General features: G+C 41.4%; 1 protein-coding gene across 3 annotated transcripts in view; it reads right to left on the minus strand.

Annotated features, from left to right (window-relative positions):
* ATP9B (ATPase phospholipid transporting 9B (putative)) overlaps positions 1-17368 on the minus strand; it is a 323289-nt gene that overhangs the window by 209827 nt on the left and 96094 nt on the right. For all 3 annotated transcript variants that reach the window (XM_056521396.1, XM_056521395.1, XM_056521397.1), the window contains exon 8: positions 9714-9808. In XM_056521396.1, the coding sequence (XP_056377371.1) occupies positions 9714-9808 (95 nt within the window). The remainder of the gene's footprint in view (positions 1-9713; positions 9809-17368) is intronic.

Below are 17368 nucleotides of genomic sequence, written 5' to 3' on the forward strand. Positions count from 1 at the left end.
CAACAACAAAAAATAACAAAAAGCCTTACAGAAAACCCAAACTCATAAGTGAACAGAGCCTATCTCAAAGGCATTTTAAGCTTCTTGACAACAGCTGTCACATGGCCTTTAAGAGTTAAAGGAAGACCGATGGCAGATGGAAAATACCGTATATACTCGAGTATAAGCCGACCCGAATATAAGCCGAGGCCCCTAATTTCACCCCAAAATGCAAGGAAAAGTTATTGACTCGAGTATAAGCCTAGGGTGGGAAATACATCATCCCCCCTGTCATCATCCAGACCCCCGTCATTAACACCCTCATCATCATCGCCCTGTCATCATCCCCTTGTCATAAACCCACACACCCCCTTCATCATCCCCTTGTCATCTTCCCACACCCCCCTTCTTCATCCCCTTATCATCACCACATGTCATCAGCCCCCCCCTTCATCATCATCACTGCTTGTCAATGTCTGATACAGTGGTCTTCAACCTGCGGACCTCCAGATGTTTCAAAACTACAACTCCCAGCAAGTTCGGGCAGCCATCGGCTGTCCGGGCTTGCTGGGAGTTGTAGTTTTGAAACATCTGGAGGTCCGCAGGTTGAAGACCACTGCGGCCTTCGACATCATCCAGCCCCCCCCTCTCACCCCCTTTAGTTCTATACTCACCTCCACTTGGCGGGACGTTAGGGTGCGCTGGTCCGGTGCTGCAGGACTGTCCGGTGGGGAGGTCGTCCGGTGGGATAGTCGTTCCGGGCTGTCCATCTTCACCGGGGGGCCTCTTCTCTGCACTTCGGGCCCAGAATAGAGGCGTTGCCTTGACGACGATGCAGAGGGACGTTGCTAATGAACGTCCCTGTGCGTCGTCGTCAAGGCAACCTGGCTATTCCGGGGCTGGGCCCGAAGCGTGGAGAAAAGCCCCCCCCCCCCCCCCCCCCGGTGAAGATGGACAGCCCGGAACGACTATCCCACCGGACGACCTCCCCACCGGACGGTCCTGCAGAACCAGACCAGCGCACCCCAACGTCCCGCCGAGCGGAGGCGAGTACAGAACTAAAGGGGGTGGGGGGTCTGGATGATGTCGAAGGCTGCAGTGGTCTTCAACCTGCGGACCTCCAGAGGTTTCAAAACTACAACTCCCAGAAAGCCCGGACAGCCGATGGCTGCCCGGGCTTGCTTGGAGTTGTAGTTTTGAAACATCTGGAGGTCCCCAGGTTGAAGACCACTGCGGAGAGTTCACTCGAGTATAAGCCGAGGGGGGTGTTTTCAGCACGAAAAATCGTGCTGAAAAACTCGGCTTATACTCCAGTATATACGGTAATACATAAATTAAAAAGAAATTTACAGAATTTTAAAGATTGAGTTTTTCCTCGTCCCACTCCACTTTTTGATTTGCACATTTCAAAGTCCAGCCCCCTGTGGAGGAGAATGGAGCAAAAACCCAGTGTGGATGCCTACAGCCTGCCTATACTAACAAGGACTAAAAATAAGCTCGGAAATTCCAGATAAACACAAGTCACAACACCACGCAACCTACCAAGACATTACTGTGCATATTGTTATAATACATTTCAATTATGCTGCTAAAAAAAACTTGAACACATTTCTTCTATTTAATTAGAAATTGAATATTCCCTATTTTAAAAAAATGACAGACCTGCATAAAAAATATCTTGTAGTATAGAAACTAATATGTTGATGCATGTAAAATGTCCATGCAATTTGACAGTACTCTACATAGAGCCCTCTTAGCTATAGTAGCTTTCAGAGTGACATATGCAAAACTGGTCTGGTGGAGATACATTTCATTCATCTACATTAGTCACAAAATGACTAGGAGACGACATGATAATGGGGATGTTTTTCTTTACCCGTCAGTATAATAATACAGAAATGACTGGGGGGTTATCAATAAGACAGGGAAACCTCCTCCATTAGGTCAAGGGCAACATTTGTTCACCCAACTTAAAGATCATTAAAATACATCCTTAATCATAACATGTGGTTCATTACAGATAAAATGGCCTGTGGGTCAATAAAACTAATTAAATGTAAATGGCATTGTTTACTGCTGTATGGATCTTCTGATATAAATCAGCGAGTCACCATTTATTGAAAATTACACTGACCTCACTGCTACTAATAAATTTACTTGATCACATAAGATGGAAATGAATGTTTCACAACATGAAAGCTGACAGGGAAAAAAATACTGCGCCACTTATGAGTATGAAACCACAGGAAACCTAAGCTGCAGGTTACAGGTATTGCAAGACAGCTATTATTAAAGCATGTGTTGAAAATTTAATTGTCTGATCATTCTAAGTGGCTCGGGAAGACAACAAAATCTGCACTGATCATCTTTGTTGGTGTCATCTGTTCTTTACGAAAAGCTCAGAAGCAGGTTTATTTATTCCAGGTGTCACTGAGGATAAAGTTTCAGAGCTGTGCAGATGATGCTTCGTGACAATACAAGGTGGCCATAATCCATTACATTAGGTACACGCTGGAATCAAAATGATTGACATTTACAGTATGTACGTGCCATTATAAGCCCCATTCTCTACTAAAATGAGATATTACCAGTAGATTTCTACAAATCATAAAAGAAAATATATATTTTTTTATCTTTTGTTTGTTATTTTATTTTATTATTTTTAAATTCAGTATCAACTGCTTATATTGACAGCAATATAATTTTTGTACTCAACTTACATTTATTTTAGTTTTTTATAGATAAATGTATAAAATCTATAAATAAAAAAATAAATAAAAATAAATATATATATATATATACATACATATACACATATACATTTAGCTGCTTTATCAGTGTCAGTGTTTTTTTTCCACATTGTATTTATGAAATATAAGAAATCCAAGCAGCTCAACTAATAGGAAAAAAATATATAATGATCATCATCACCCGTGTCATTTTCTGAACATTGACGTTGGGTTAGAAACAGTAGTTTCTCCATGGTTATGGTAAGTTAAGACCAGCAGGTGGCATTCAAGAATTATGAACACAGACAACTCGAGCCCAGCAAAAAACTTCAATGTCAGCACATTAACCAAGGCTGTCACTTTACGCATAATGAAAATAGAACATGTGTATGTATATGTGAATATGCATTATACAGGAACACTGGTTTTAAGAAATAGATAGATAGGTAGATAGATTAAAAGCAAAGATTGGTCAGCAAATCCTAATACACAACTATTGTATGGAATAAGTATACAGGTGCACGCTGCTGCGGCTGAACTACAAATACAAACAAGAGGATAACAGCAGCACACTGCTAGCGCTAATCTATATGTGAAGATAGATAGATAGCATTTCCATCTCTTCTTTACTTTATCCACAGCTTGGAGTGCTGCTGGGTTGTTGTTTTTTTTTTTTTTTCTCTTTTTATTGTGTGAACACATGGTCATGTCTAAAAGATTTAACCAATCCAGTGACTGCACTGTTTATTTCTTAGGCAGACCGATAGCAAGCAGATGGTAAACTCCATGGCAAGGTAACACCAGATGAGGGAAAAGGATGGCTAAACAATGTGGGCAATCAGATACCATCCTTTGAGTGGTTATATAAATAAGAAGTAATCTTTGCCATTATCACAGCAGGTGCTGTGAATTAAGGAAACACCTTTGTACTCAAGAATTTCAGCAAAATAGCAGCTTAAGTGACTAATAGAAAAGCATGTAATTGACTGCATTAAGAAACAGCAATTCCTTGAATGAGCATGAGTTAGGTCAAGCAGACTCCCTACAGTTTGTGAACAGTGTATCACTGCCACCTTCCCAATGGATTACATTTCACTAATAGCAAGGAACTGGGAAGACTGTAGACCTGAGCACAGTCAGGAAATCATGGATAATCGTGATTTGCCTCAGTCAGAACAGAAGTGATAAGGGTGAATTAGAAGTTGGAACACTGTACCTTTATTTCTACTAATGTTAGCAGTATGTAATGACATACGCTCAAAACCACTGAAGCTTTAAGAAGATAATACTTCACTACATTACAAGGAAAACATTCATTTGCTTGCTCTATTCCAAATGAAGGTGAAGTGAATTAACCACTCCTACTGCTAAACCCAACAGAGCTTCTGAAGGCTCAAGCTGAGGCAACTGCAGTTTAGAATCTTGGTTTTAAAACAATTCCAACCAATTGTAGCTATTACCTAACCTGAGGTAGAGCAGGTTGGAGTGGGAGCTGCATAAATTCGAAGCTCTAACTTCACCTTGAGCGAACCTCCTTTAGTCCCTGGACACCTTCAGATGAGCGCAGGAGGTAGTAACATGGACCTCTGATCATTTAGAGACCCCCTTATCAATCAGAAAGTATGTATGCTTTCTGACTTTCATATACTATTTAGGGTTTTTGTTTTCAGTAAAGGAGTGAGGGTTATTATTTAGCAGCTCAAAAACCACAGTTAATGCTGACAGCAGCACCTAAGTTAATTTACAAAAAATAAATAAATAAATATGAATTGTACATAATGTTTTATTATTGGAAAAAATTACAAATAATTGTTACTGTGGCATCACCTTTTGTTACTGTGGCATTATCTTTTCCACACATTAAGCTATATATATATATATATATATATATATATATATATATATATATATATATATATATATAGGGATGGAGGGGGGAACTCTACTGCATGTGTCACGCATTTATGCAAGATAATATAATAAGCCTTGCATGGGTACTTAAGTGTCTTATGACATCTATGCACCCACTCTAGTGGTTTTCCTTTAAAATAAAAAAAAACATTCACCTCTACCAAAAATAAACCTACTTTTTTCCATTTACAAAATACTTTATAAGGCTAGGATTACACTGAGGTTTTTGCCTTGTTTTTTTAGGCTTTAAAACGCCATAAAAACTGCCACTGGTTTTCCCTGCGTTTTGGCGTTTTTTTTCTGGCATTTTTGCCTTTGAGGGATGAAAAAAAATGTATTTAACAAAATTCATATTTTTTAACAAAATTTTTTTTATTAATTTTTAAACAGGGATCAATTTATGTGGATGGACAGGGAACTAAAAATGAAACCAACAATAAAAAAAATGTAGTAAAGGAACATTTAAATGTAAAAATAATATAACACATATAATATTATAACACATTTTTTAATTTTTTTTTATTAGTAATGTATTTTAATAATGTGTTTAATAAAGTGTGTGTGTTTCACTTTTTTTTCTAAATTGTTTAAATTTTTTAGGTAGTACTACTACTCCCAGAATGGAACAGACTATTCCATGATGGGAGTAGTACCTGTACTAATAGACAGATAGTGTCACTCCTGACACCCGATGCGATCGTTCTATCTATTGCAGAGATGCGGAGCAGCTCTATACAGCGCTAGCATCTCTGCACTATACTCCAGGCCGGCCAGTGATGTGAATAGAAATTCATCTTACTCATGCATATTTTCCGCCCAGAATGGTGATTGGTTGAATGGTTGCAGCCAATCCCCGCTCTCAGCAAGAAATATGAATGAGTGATGTGAATTTGTATTCATATCACTGGCCAGCCAGAGTATAGTGCAGAGATGCGAGGGCAGAGAAAGCCACTCCCCATCTCTGCAATAGATAGGACAATCACAGCAGGTGTCAGGAGTGACACCCGCTGTGATCTTTCCTTAACTGCAGCTACTACTACTCCCAACATGGAGCACACTCTGCTCCATGCTGGGAGCTGTAGTACCTGCATTAATAGATCACTTCTGACACCTGTTGCAATCTGTCAGTTTAAACAGATTATTTTAACAAAATTAATTATAACAAATATATAATTTTTACATTTAAATGGCCCCTTTCTAAATTTTTATTATTGTTGGCTACATTTTTAGTTTCCTGCCTCCCCACATAAATTGATTCCCGTTTAAAAATTTATAAAAAGTTTGTTAGAAAAAAGATACATTTTCGTTAAATACTATTTTTTTCCCATCACTACTGTATCTTATTTTATTTTTAATGGTACTCTACGAATTTTTATTAAAAAAGGTATCTCCATCACTTTTTTGGATCACTAAAGTCCAAAAAAAGAATAAAAACCGCCGGCAAAAACGCCAGAGTTAAAACCCACATGCCGTTTTTTTTTTTTTTTACTCCCATAGACTTCTATGGGAGAAAAACAGCAAGATTTTCCCCACAAAAAAATGCCAAAGTCTCAACAAGAGGTTGTTTTTGAAAAACTGCCAAGTAGCCAAAAAGAGCTGAAACCCCCCCCCCCCCCCTCCAAAGAATTAAAAATGCCAAACTGAAAAACGGCAAGTGGATCTGGCATTTTGCAGTTCACTATTGACTTGCAGCTAACATCTGGCTGCCGCGTTTTTTTCAAAGAAAAAACGCCGTGCTGCAAAATTGGCATTTTTATCTGTGTTTTTGCATGGAAAAACCTCAGTGGAATCCTAGCCTTAGGGTAGTGCAGATTTTTAACAGTGGAATTTTTATGTGTAAAATCCAAACTATTTACAATAACAGTGAAGTGGATAAGATTTATGAAAACAATCTTATTCATATGCTGTGGATAAAAATATTCACAAATATTTTTGCAGAAATTGACTTGTGGTGTACCTTTTAAATCTGCTGCATGCCAAGTTTATATGCTGAAAATAAATTGTTGATTTTCCACACGGATTTCAATGGGGAAGTCAAATTTCACAATAAGGGTAGATTCAAAATTATTTAACCTGCTGCAGATTTGATGCTGACTATTTCATTTATTTATATTGAGTAATCCTGCAACATCAAATCCGCACCATGAAATTCGCAGCTAGGAACACGTGAAAGCACCCTAAATTTTCCTAGATTTGGAATGTGTGAGCCAGGTACTTAAACATGTTCTTCTTTTCTAATCGATTTCTATGCTCTGATTGAATTTTTTTTCTTATTCATTTTTCATATCTTATTATAGGGGGCTTCCATATTGCCTTAGCTATTTTAACAGCATTTAGAGATATGCTTTATGGACATATGCAACAATAGAAAGAAGCTGTTCCATTGAAATTAATGGGAAATGCTTTTGGGTGTGCTTGTTGACCTTTAAAAAGGTCATTCCACAAGGAGGGGAAGGCTGAGTTCTGAGCTTAACTATTGTGAACATCCTGTCTTATCTATATAATGGTGTCAATGTAATGCTGTACAGATCACTTTTCAGCAGCTTTCTACTCATCATCACAGACAAAACAGTTTAAAGTGGTTATCCAGGAATAAAAAACAGGTCTACTTTCTTTCAAAAACTGCTCCCCGTCTGTCTCAAGATTGGATGTGGTTCTGCAGCTCAGTTTCATTGAAGTGAACGGAGCCATGTTGTAATACCCCACGGAACCTGAGGACAGACATGGAGCTCTTTTTGAAAGAAATTATGGTAGCTCTGTTTTTTTTTTTCCTGGATAACCCCTTTAAGGCCTAGGGGACAAACTGCAGGATTACTATTTAATATAGATAGTAGAATGAAAAAAGGTCTAAAATATTAATAAGATAGTACCAATAAAAACTACAAGTCGTACTGCAAAATATCATTGATGGAAAAATAAAGTTATGATGGTCACATAAATGAGGCGGCACAAAAACAAATTACCTTTTTTCAAACTAAAATAAAACATCACCGTACATGACGGCGTATAAGACGACTGGGCTTATAAGCCGACCCCCAACTTTTACAGTTAAAATATAGAGTTTGGGATATACTCACCGTATAAGACTACCCCTTCTACCGCGATGTACAGTACCTTGTAGTTCCCCCCACATCAGGTAGGCAGTATAGTTCCCCCCACATTAGGTAGGCAGCATGTTCCCCCACATTGGGTTGCAGTTCCCCCACATTAGGTTGCCAACTCCCTCACATTAGTAGGCAGTTCCCCCACATTAGATTGTAGTTCCCCCACATTAGGTCGGCAGTTTCGCCACATTAGGTCAGCAGTTCCCTCACAATAGTAGGCAGCTCCCCCACATTTGGTCAACAGCTCCCCCACAATAGTAGGCAGCTCCCCACATTAGGTCAGCAGTTCCCCCACAATAGTAGGCAGCTCCCCCCACATTAGGTCAGCAGTTCCCCCCACATTAGGTCAGGAGTTACCCCACATTAGTAGGCAGCTCCCCCACATTAGTAGACAGTCCCCCCCTCACAGACATACAGCCTCCAGCCATATACAATGTATGGCTGGAGGCTGTATGTCTGTACTGCCCCCACAGTGTTCGGGGTCACCATCTACTGCTATTGACCATAGCAGCAGTCCCGGACCTGTAGGAGCGGTGACCGGATCACTGAAGAAGATGACGCGCCGCCGGTCACTCTCCAGGCCCCGGCCGGCGTGCGTCCTCCTGCGATGGTCCTGCGGGCCTCCTGCATCTCTATGGTCGCAGGAGGACGTCACTGATGTCCCGTGCGTACAACCATAGAGGCGAAGGAGGACCGCAGGAGGACGCGCGCCGGTCGGGGGAATGGTGAGTGACCGGCAGACATCCCTATGTCACGAAAAGATCTTTCGGGACACAGGGATGTCCGGCATAGGAAAAACTATGATTATCTGCTCCCGTGATAATAAAAACCAAGGTGCCTCCAGCTGTTGTGTAACTACAACTACCAGCATGCCCGGACCGGCAAAGGCTGTCGAGGCATGCTAGGAGTTGTAGTTTCACAACAGCTGTAGACACCCTGGTTTTTAGTATCAGTAATTAGTTATTATCTGCTCTGGCCGGCCCCCGCACACGGGAGCCGGCCCGGGCAAATAGTCATAAGTTTTCCTATCCCGGACCACAATACCCGGCGTATAAGACGACCCCCGACTTTTCCGAAAAGAAGTCGGGGTTGAAAAGTCGTCTTATACGCCGGAATATACGGTAATTAAATTGTATTTCTTTAAAGGGGTACTCTGGGAAAAAACTTTTTTTTTTTTTTTTTTTTTTTTTTTTTTATTAACTGTTGACAGAAAGTTAAACGGATTTCTAAATTAGTTTGATTTAAAATTCCAGTACTTATCAGCTGCTGTATACTCCAGAGGAAGTTCTTTTCTTTTTAAATGTATTTTATGTCTGACCACAGTGCTCTCTGCTGACAGCTATATCTGTCTCAGGAACTGTCAAGAGCAGGAGCAAACCTCTCCTGCTCTGGACAGTTCCTGACATGAACAGAGGTGTCAGCAGAGAGCACTGTGGTCAAACAGAAAATAAATTTAAAAAGAAAAGAACTTCCTGTAGACCATACAGCAGCTGATAAGTACTGGAAGGGTTAAGATTTAAAAATTTACAAATCTGTTTAACGTTCTGGCACCAATATGGTATTTACACCACACAGTAAATGCTGTAAAGTTAAAATGCAAAAATGGCAATAACTGTTTATTATCTAATCCCCTCAAAAAAGGACATAAAGGTTAAAGGGGATGCAGATGACATCTAAATTATCACATGTTCATTTGATAGGTGATAACTGCTTGATTGGAGGGAGACTGGTTGCTAGGACCCTTAATGATCACCAGAATGAAGGTCCTCGGTCCCCCATTCGAAAGAAGAGGTAGTCCACTGCCATGACATCACACGTCACGAACAGTTAGACTGAATAACAAGAACATTGCTAAGAACATCTAAGAACATATACTAAATATATATTAGATTCACTGTTCATTTCAAGTATTGGATGAGAACAGAAATGACACAATATTCTACAAGATTATCTGACTTCACTGAAAAAAGACATATCTACTATCACTTACTCCGATCGCTGGTAGTCTTTGGGTACAGCTTACAGCTATTTTCAACTTCCAGTCTGTCTCACCATCAAGTTGGTCTGTGCGTATGAAGCATGAACCTAAAAAAGAAAAGAACATTGTAGCAAAAAATAAACAAACGACTAATATACAAAATGTGAAACACAATAACATAATATTAGATCCATTTAATAAAGAACAACAGTAATAAGTAGACATTCTGAAAGGACAAACTTAGCTTTAAAAATGTTTTAAATTAACCATTTTCAGATCATACATCCATACCAATTGTTTTTCAGGTCCTGCGACACACACTCACTGTCAAATGTATCAAGTCACTGTAGCCCTGAGAGCAATAGTCATGTAAAAATATTTTTTTTTCTCAGAAACTTTTTAACTATCAAAGATTTTATTTAAGAATTAGTATACAGGAAAAGGTAAAATTTAGACTTGCTCATAACATGAATACAAATCAATGAACGGAGATAAAATTTAAAAAAAACATCTCAATAAGGAGGGGACTTCTATAGTAGTAAGAAGCAATTAAATCTAGAAGGTAAAGCGAGTCTTCACAGTGAGCTGCTAGGGGCCGCTTCTAGTAGACCATTTAAGACCACAACCATCAATCAGTCGTCTCATGGAGGATCTCTCCTATTAGTCGGAGACCGACACGATAAGGACAGAAACACAAGGGGGGACCCACAAAACATGGGAGACAGAAGGGTGGGAAAGGAATAGGAGAGGGGAAAGGAAGGAGAGAAAGCAGGAAAAGGGAGTTCCTTATGCTAGAGGTAATATTAAGGAGAATTACTTAAATACTCCATCCAAGGCTGCCAGGTAGCATCAAATGCTTTTTGGGAGACTAGAAGAATGCTAGTTAGTTTGTCATTAGTCATAATCCAGTTAAGCTTACATCTAATAACATGAAAGGGAACGGTAGTCGATTTCCAACTGGTAGCTATAGCAATTTTGGCAGCCAAGAAGATGTTGTAGATAAGTTTACGTATTCCTTTAGGGATATTAGGAATCTGTGCATTCAGTAATGCCTGTAACAGATAATATCCCAGAAACTTTTTAATCCACTTTCATCTATTGCATTTGTCATGCAATGAAGTTGTAGTGGACTCATATGGACGAATATAAACTGTAGTGGATTGATATGTACTAACATACACATATATATATATATATATATATATATATATATATATATTATATATATATATATATTTTTTTTTTTATTTATTAAAATGTCATTTTTTCCAAAACTGCATACAGAGATCCTCCTCCAGCTGAACTGCTCCTTCCCCCTCCCAGAATCAAAGATGGCGTTGGAATGTAGAAGATTAGAAATGTTACTTTCTAGAGGAATGCGTAGAAGGAGTTTTAACCAATTAGCTGTTTTTCACACCCAATTCATGTAACAACCTGCACACAGCATTGTATAACCATATAAACCCCCCCCCCCCCCCCTGTAGTTGCTTCCTCTGTAATAAAGAAGGAATCAACTCAGCTGACAGGTGTCTGAGTTTTCTTTCTTAGCACGTGCACCGCTTCTGATAAAACTAATCAGGAAGGGGCAGATCGTCACTGGGTACAACCAGGATCTATTTCAAAGTATCTGCATGTTGTCCATGAATCCCATTATGGAATAATCCACCGATTCGTTGACCGGGGCGCCGGCAGTCATAAGGCTGCTGCGGGCGGTCAGGCGCTAGGCTGCACCGCCGCAGCCTCTGTACGTCACATCCCTGTCCCACCAATCACGAGCTGCTGCTCTGCTCTCATCTCTCGCCGCCACCTGTGGACACACTATGTCGTGCATACATTTTATGGAGCTGCAGCCTGCCCTGGAGGACCTGACCTTACTGCTGCTGCCTGTAAGCCAGTTTCCTGCTGTATATTGCGCCCTCAGGGCTCATGCTGCCACTGTTACTGCCATATTGCCTTTCATATTGTCATACACATGCGGGGTATGTGCAGAGCATTGTACCCTAGTGTCTGTAGTACAGACACTATGGTGCAATGCTCTGCACATACCCCTATGTGCATAGCAGTGTATATGTACCCAATAAAAAAGTTATTGCGCCGTCTTCTGAAGTTTTTATTGGTACCATTTTTGTTTTGAATGGACTTTTTGATCGCTTTTTATAAAAAAATTTTATAGTATAAAAAGTGACCAAAAATAAGCTATTTTGGACTTTGGAATTTTTTTTGCGCGTACTCCATTGACTGTGCGGTTTAATTAACAATATATTTTTATAGTTCGAAAATTTACGTACGTGGCGATACCACATATGTTTATATTTATTTACATGTTTTTTCAAATGGAAAAAGGGGGGTGGACTCAAACTTTTATTAGGGAAGTGGTTAAATCACATTTAACTCTTTTTTTACACTTTTTTTTTTCAATGATAAAGACTCCATTAACATGCAGTACATTGATAGCACTGTTCTATGCAAAGTCATAGCACTGCATTGCTCAGTATTTTCGGCAGTTGATTGCTCAAGCCTGGATCTCAGGCTTGGAGCAATAAATCGCCAATCGGACGCATCGGAGGCACGTCCTAGCTGATTGGGACAACACAGTTTCACTGCAGTGGTCCTGATCAGCCCGACTGAGCTGCCGGGAATTATTTTTTTTTTTTTTTTTTTTTACAATTTAGATGCGGAGACCGACTTTGAACACCGCGTCTAAAGGGTTAATAGCATGCGTAACCGCGATCGTTGATGCGCGCTATTAGCCCCGGCGACCGTTAGACGCCAGGTCCGACCCGCGTTACCCCGCTTTATATCATGGGAGTTGGACCAGGACATACAGGTACGCCCGAGAGGTTAATTTGAATAGTTCAGACACTTACCCATGTGGCAATATTAAAATATGTAATTTCGCAATTTTGTACTTTTTTTAATTTACATTACAGTGGTTGCTGTATAGGATCATTAATAATGAATGATCAAAATTGATGCCTTGTGGATCACATCCTGCAAAAATGAAGTAAAAATTATTACAGTCACATATACATCCACAAAGTGAAACCAATAAAAACAAACTACAGATCACAGCGAGGAACTGAACGGAATGTAACAAGGTATGTTACGCCGAGCGCTCCGGGTCCCCGCTCCTCCCCGGAGCGCTCGCTTCTCTCTCGCTACCGCAGCGCTCCGGGTAGCTCCACTGACCCGGTGCGCTGCGATACCGTCTCCAGCCGGGATGCGATTCGCGATGCGGGTAGCGCCCGCTCGCGATGCGCATCCCGGCTCCCGTACCTGACTCGCTCTGTCTGTCCTGTCCCGGCGCGCGCGGCCCCGCTCCCTAGGGCGCGCGCGCGCCGGGTCTCTGCGATTTAAAGGGCCACTGCGCCGCTGATTGGCGCAGTGGTTCCAATTAGTGTGTTCACCTGTGCACTTCCTATTTATACCTCACTTCCCCTTCACTCCCTCGCCGGATCTTGTTGCCATTGTGCCAGTGAAAGCGTTTCCTTGTGTGTTCCTAGCCTGTGTTCCAGACCTCCTGCCGTTGCCCCCGACTACGATCCTTGCTGCCTGCCCCGACCTTCTGCTACGGCCGACCTTGCTTCTGTCTACTCCCTTGTACCGCGCCTATCTTCAGCAGTCAGAGAGGTTGAGCCGTTGCTAGTGGATACGACCTGGTCACTACCGCCGCAGCAAGACCATCCCGCTTTGCGGCGGGCTCTGGTGAAAACCAGTAGTGACTTAGAACCGATCCACTAGCACGGTCCACGCCAATCCCTCTCTGGCACAGAGGATCCACTACCTGCCAGCCGGCATCGTGACAAGGTATTTCAGCCTGATGATGTGATACTGCTCTGCCAGATCTGGCTTATTACACATCAGATACCACAGATCTGCAGACAATATCACACATTGGGCTCAAATACACCAGCTCAGCAGTAAGTAATTTTATATATATATATATATATATATATCCAAGAAGAAGCTGGCTTGATATATATATATATCCAAGAAGAAGCGGCTTGAAAAAGGCTGCACTGGCAGCAGAAACGTTGCACTTTTTGTATTGATATGGAATAAACACCTTTTCTACACTCATAACCTTGAGTGCTGCAGCTTCTTCTTGGATGTGTTACCTGCCTTGACCTAGGATCTTTTCATCGCTGCTTGCACCATCTACTATCTACTTGGGCGCTGCTCTAAATTTTGTTTGCTATATATATATATATATATATATATATATATATATATATATATATATATATTATCAAGCTGAGATACCTCATATCTGCAGATAATATCATACATGAAGCTATGCTTAATGTCAAGTTGATTTAACCTCTTCAGGACTCAGGGCGATCACCGCAAATAGCCGGTGAATTCAGACCGTAGATCTGCGACGATTCCGGGTCATATGGGTCTCCGGTGACCCAGAAAATAAGGGGCATCGAGGATGTCCAAGACACCCCCGATCCCCCTGAAGGGATAGGAGTGGGGTGGCAGGTCCTCCAGCCCTCCTATTGGTCGGTCAGAAGCAACCGACCAATAGCAGATCGGGGGCGGGGGGTTAAAGTTTGGTTCCCCCGTTCTGCCCACCCATGGTGGTAAGGGTAGAACGGGGGAACTGTAGTGTGACTGGCGGCGGCAGTGGAGGTCACTTACCGGTGGTGAACAGCGGCTGTCGGCGGCGATCCTCTCTCTGGTGTGGCGATCCTGCAGACTACGGAAGCCGGTGAGTTGCCTAATGACATCTGGAGGGCCACATTTCGGAGACCACTGTACAGTGGTCTCTAAACTGTAGCCCTCCAGATGTTGCAAAACTGTGTGCTGTTTGGGCATGCTGGGTTTTGTAGTTTTGCAACAGCGGAAGGGCTACAGTTTGGAGATCACAGTGCAGTTGATCTCTAAACTGTGGCCCTCTAGATATTGCAAAACTACAACTCCCAGCATGCCCACACAGCAGTTTTCTATCTGGGAATACTGGGATTTGTAGTTTTGCAACATCTGGAGGGCCACAATTTAGAGATCACTGTACAGTGGTTTCTAAACAGTAGCCCTCTAAATCTTGCAAAACTACAACTCCCAGCATACACGAACAGCAAACGTCTGTCTCACCATGCTAGGAGTTGTAGCTGCGTACCTCCAGCTGTTGCAAAAGTACAACTCCCAGCATGCACGGTCTGTCAGTGCATGCTGAGAGTTGTAGTTTTGCAACAGCTGGAGGTTTGCCCCCCATTTGAATGTACAGGGTAGATTAGTAGTGTTTTTAGGGTACATTCACATGGGCGGGTTTACTGTGAGTTTCCTGCTTCAAGTTTGAGCTGCGGCAAATTTTACGCCGCAGCACAAACTCCCTTACACTGTCCCCCCCATATAAAAATAATAAATGCATCGTACATCAGTGTTTCCAAAACGGAGCCGCCAGCTGTTGCAAAACAAAAACTCCCAGCATTTCCGGACAGCCACTGACTGTCCAGGCATGCTGGGAGTTTAGCAACAGCTGGAGGCACCCTGTTTGGGAATCACTGGTGTAGAATACCCCTATGTCCACCCCTATGCAATCCCTAAATTAGTCCTCAAATGCGCATGGCACTCTCTCCCTTCAGAGCCCTGTCGTATTTCAAGGAAATAGTTTAGGGCCACATATGGGGTATTTCCGTACTCTGGAGCAATTGCCTTACAAATTTTGGAGGGCTTTTCTCCTTTTACCCCTAATGAAAAGGTAAAGTTGGGGTCTACACCAGCTTGTTAGTGTAAAAAATTATATGGGAGTAAAATCGCTCTGCGGACGCACAACAAGGCTCAGGAGAGCGCACTATGTACATTTGAGGCCTAAATTAGTGATTTGCACAGGGGTGGCTGATTTTACAGTGGTTCTGCCATAAACACAAAAAAATAAATACCCCATTTTGGAAACTACACCCCTCACGGAACGTAACAAGGGGTATAGTGAGCCTTAGCATCCCACAGGTGTTTGACGAATTTACATTAAAGTTGGATGGGAAATTGAAAAAAAAACTTTTTTTTTTTAAACTAAAATGCTGGTGTTACCCCTAATTTTTTCATTTTCACAAGGGAAAATAGGGGGAAAAAAAGCCCCCCCCCCCAAATTTGTAACCCCACTTCTTCTGAGTAAGAATATACCCCATATGTGGATGTAAAGTGCTCTGCTGGCGCACTACAATGCTCAGAAGAGAAGGAGCGCCATTGGGCTTATGGAGAGAAAATTTGTACGGAATTGAAGGCCACGTGTGTTTACAAAGACCCCATAGTGCCAGAACAATGGACCACCCCCCGCCCCCACACACACACACACGCAAGTGACCCAGTTTTGGTAACTACACCCCTCGCGGAATGTAATAAGGGGTGCAGTGAGCATTTACACCCCACCGTTTGACAGACTTTTGGAGCAATTTTTCATTTTCACAGACCTCTGTTACAAAAATCTTTCAGAAACCTGTGGGTTGTAAATGCTCACTGCACCCCTTATTACATTCTGTGAGGGGTGTAGTGTCCAAAATGGGGTCACATTTGGAGGGGGTTCACAGTTCTGGCACCACGGGGGGGGGGGGGTGGGGTGTCTTTGTAAACGCGCATGGCCCCCGACTTCTATTCCAACCAAATTCTCTCTCCAAAAGCTCAATGGCACTTCTTTTCTGAGCATTGTAGTGCATCAGCAGAGCACTTGATGTCCACACATGGGGTATTTCCATACTCAGAAGAAATGGGGTTACAAATTTTGGGGGGCATTTTCTCCTATTACCCCTTGTAAAAATGTAAAATTTGGTGAAAAACCAGCATTTTAGTGAAAATTTTTTTTATTTACACATCCGACTTTTAACGAAAAGTCCTCAAACACCTGTGGGGTGTTAAGGCTCAATGGACCCCTTGTTACATTCCTTGAGGGGCGTAATTTACAAAGTAGTATGCCATGCTGTTTCTTTTTTGCTGTTCTGGCACCATAGGGGCTTCCTAAATGTGACATGCCCCCCAAAAACCATTTCAGAAAAATTTGCTTTCCAAAATCTCATTGCCGCTCCTTCCCTTCTGAGCCCTCTAGTGACCCACAGAGCACTTGACATATGTCTTGACTCAAGAGAAATTGGGTTACAAATTTGGGGGTGATTTCTCTCATTTTACCCCTTGTAAAAATGTAAAAAGAACTGGGTCTACAAGAACATGCGAGTGTAAAAAATTAAGACTTTGAATTTTCTCCTTCACTTTGCTGCTATTCCTGTGAAACACCTAAAGGGTTAACACACTAACTGAATGTCATTTTTAATACTTTTAGGGGTGCAGTTTTTATAAAGGGGTCATTTTGAGGTATTTCTAATATGAAGGCCCCTCAAATCCACTTCCAAACAACTGGTCCCTGATAAATTTCCGATTTTGAACATTTTGTGAAAAATTGGAAAATTGCTGGTGAACTTTGAAGCCCTCTGATGTCTTCCAAAAGTAAAAACATGTCAACTTTATGATGCCAACATAAAGTAGACATATTTTATATGTGAATCAATACATAATTTGTTTGGGATGTCCATTTTCCTTATAAGCAGAGAGATTCAAAGTAAAAAATGCTAAATTTTCAAAACTTTCATAAGAGTACCACCAACATAAAGTAGAATATGTCACCAAAAAACAATCTCGAAATCAGAATGAAAAGTAAAAAGCATCCCAGAGTTATT

Source organism: Hyla sarda, chromosome 5 (assembly GCF_029499605.1).
Source record: "Hyla sarda isolate aHylSar1 chromosome 5, aHylSar1.hap1, whole genome shotgun sequence".
Taxonomy (NCBI): Eukaryota; Metazoa; Chordata; class Amphibia; order Anura; family Hylidae; genus Hyla; species Hyla sarda.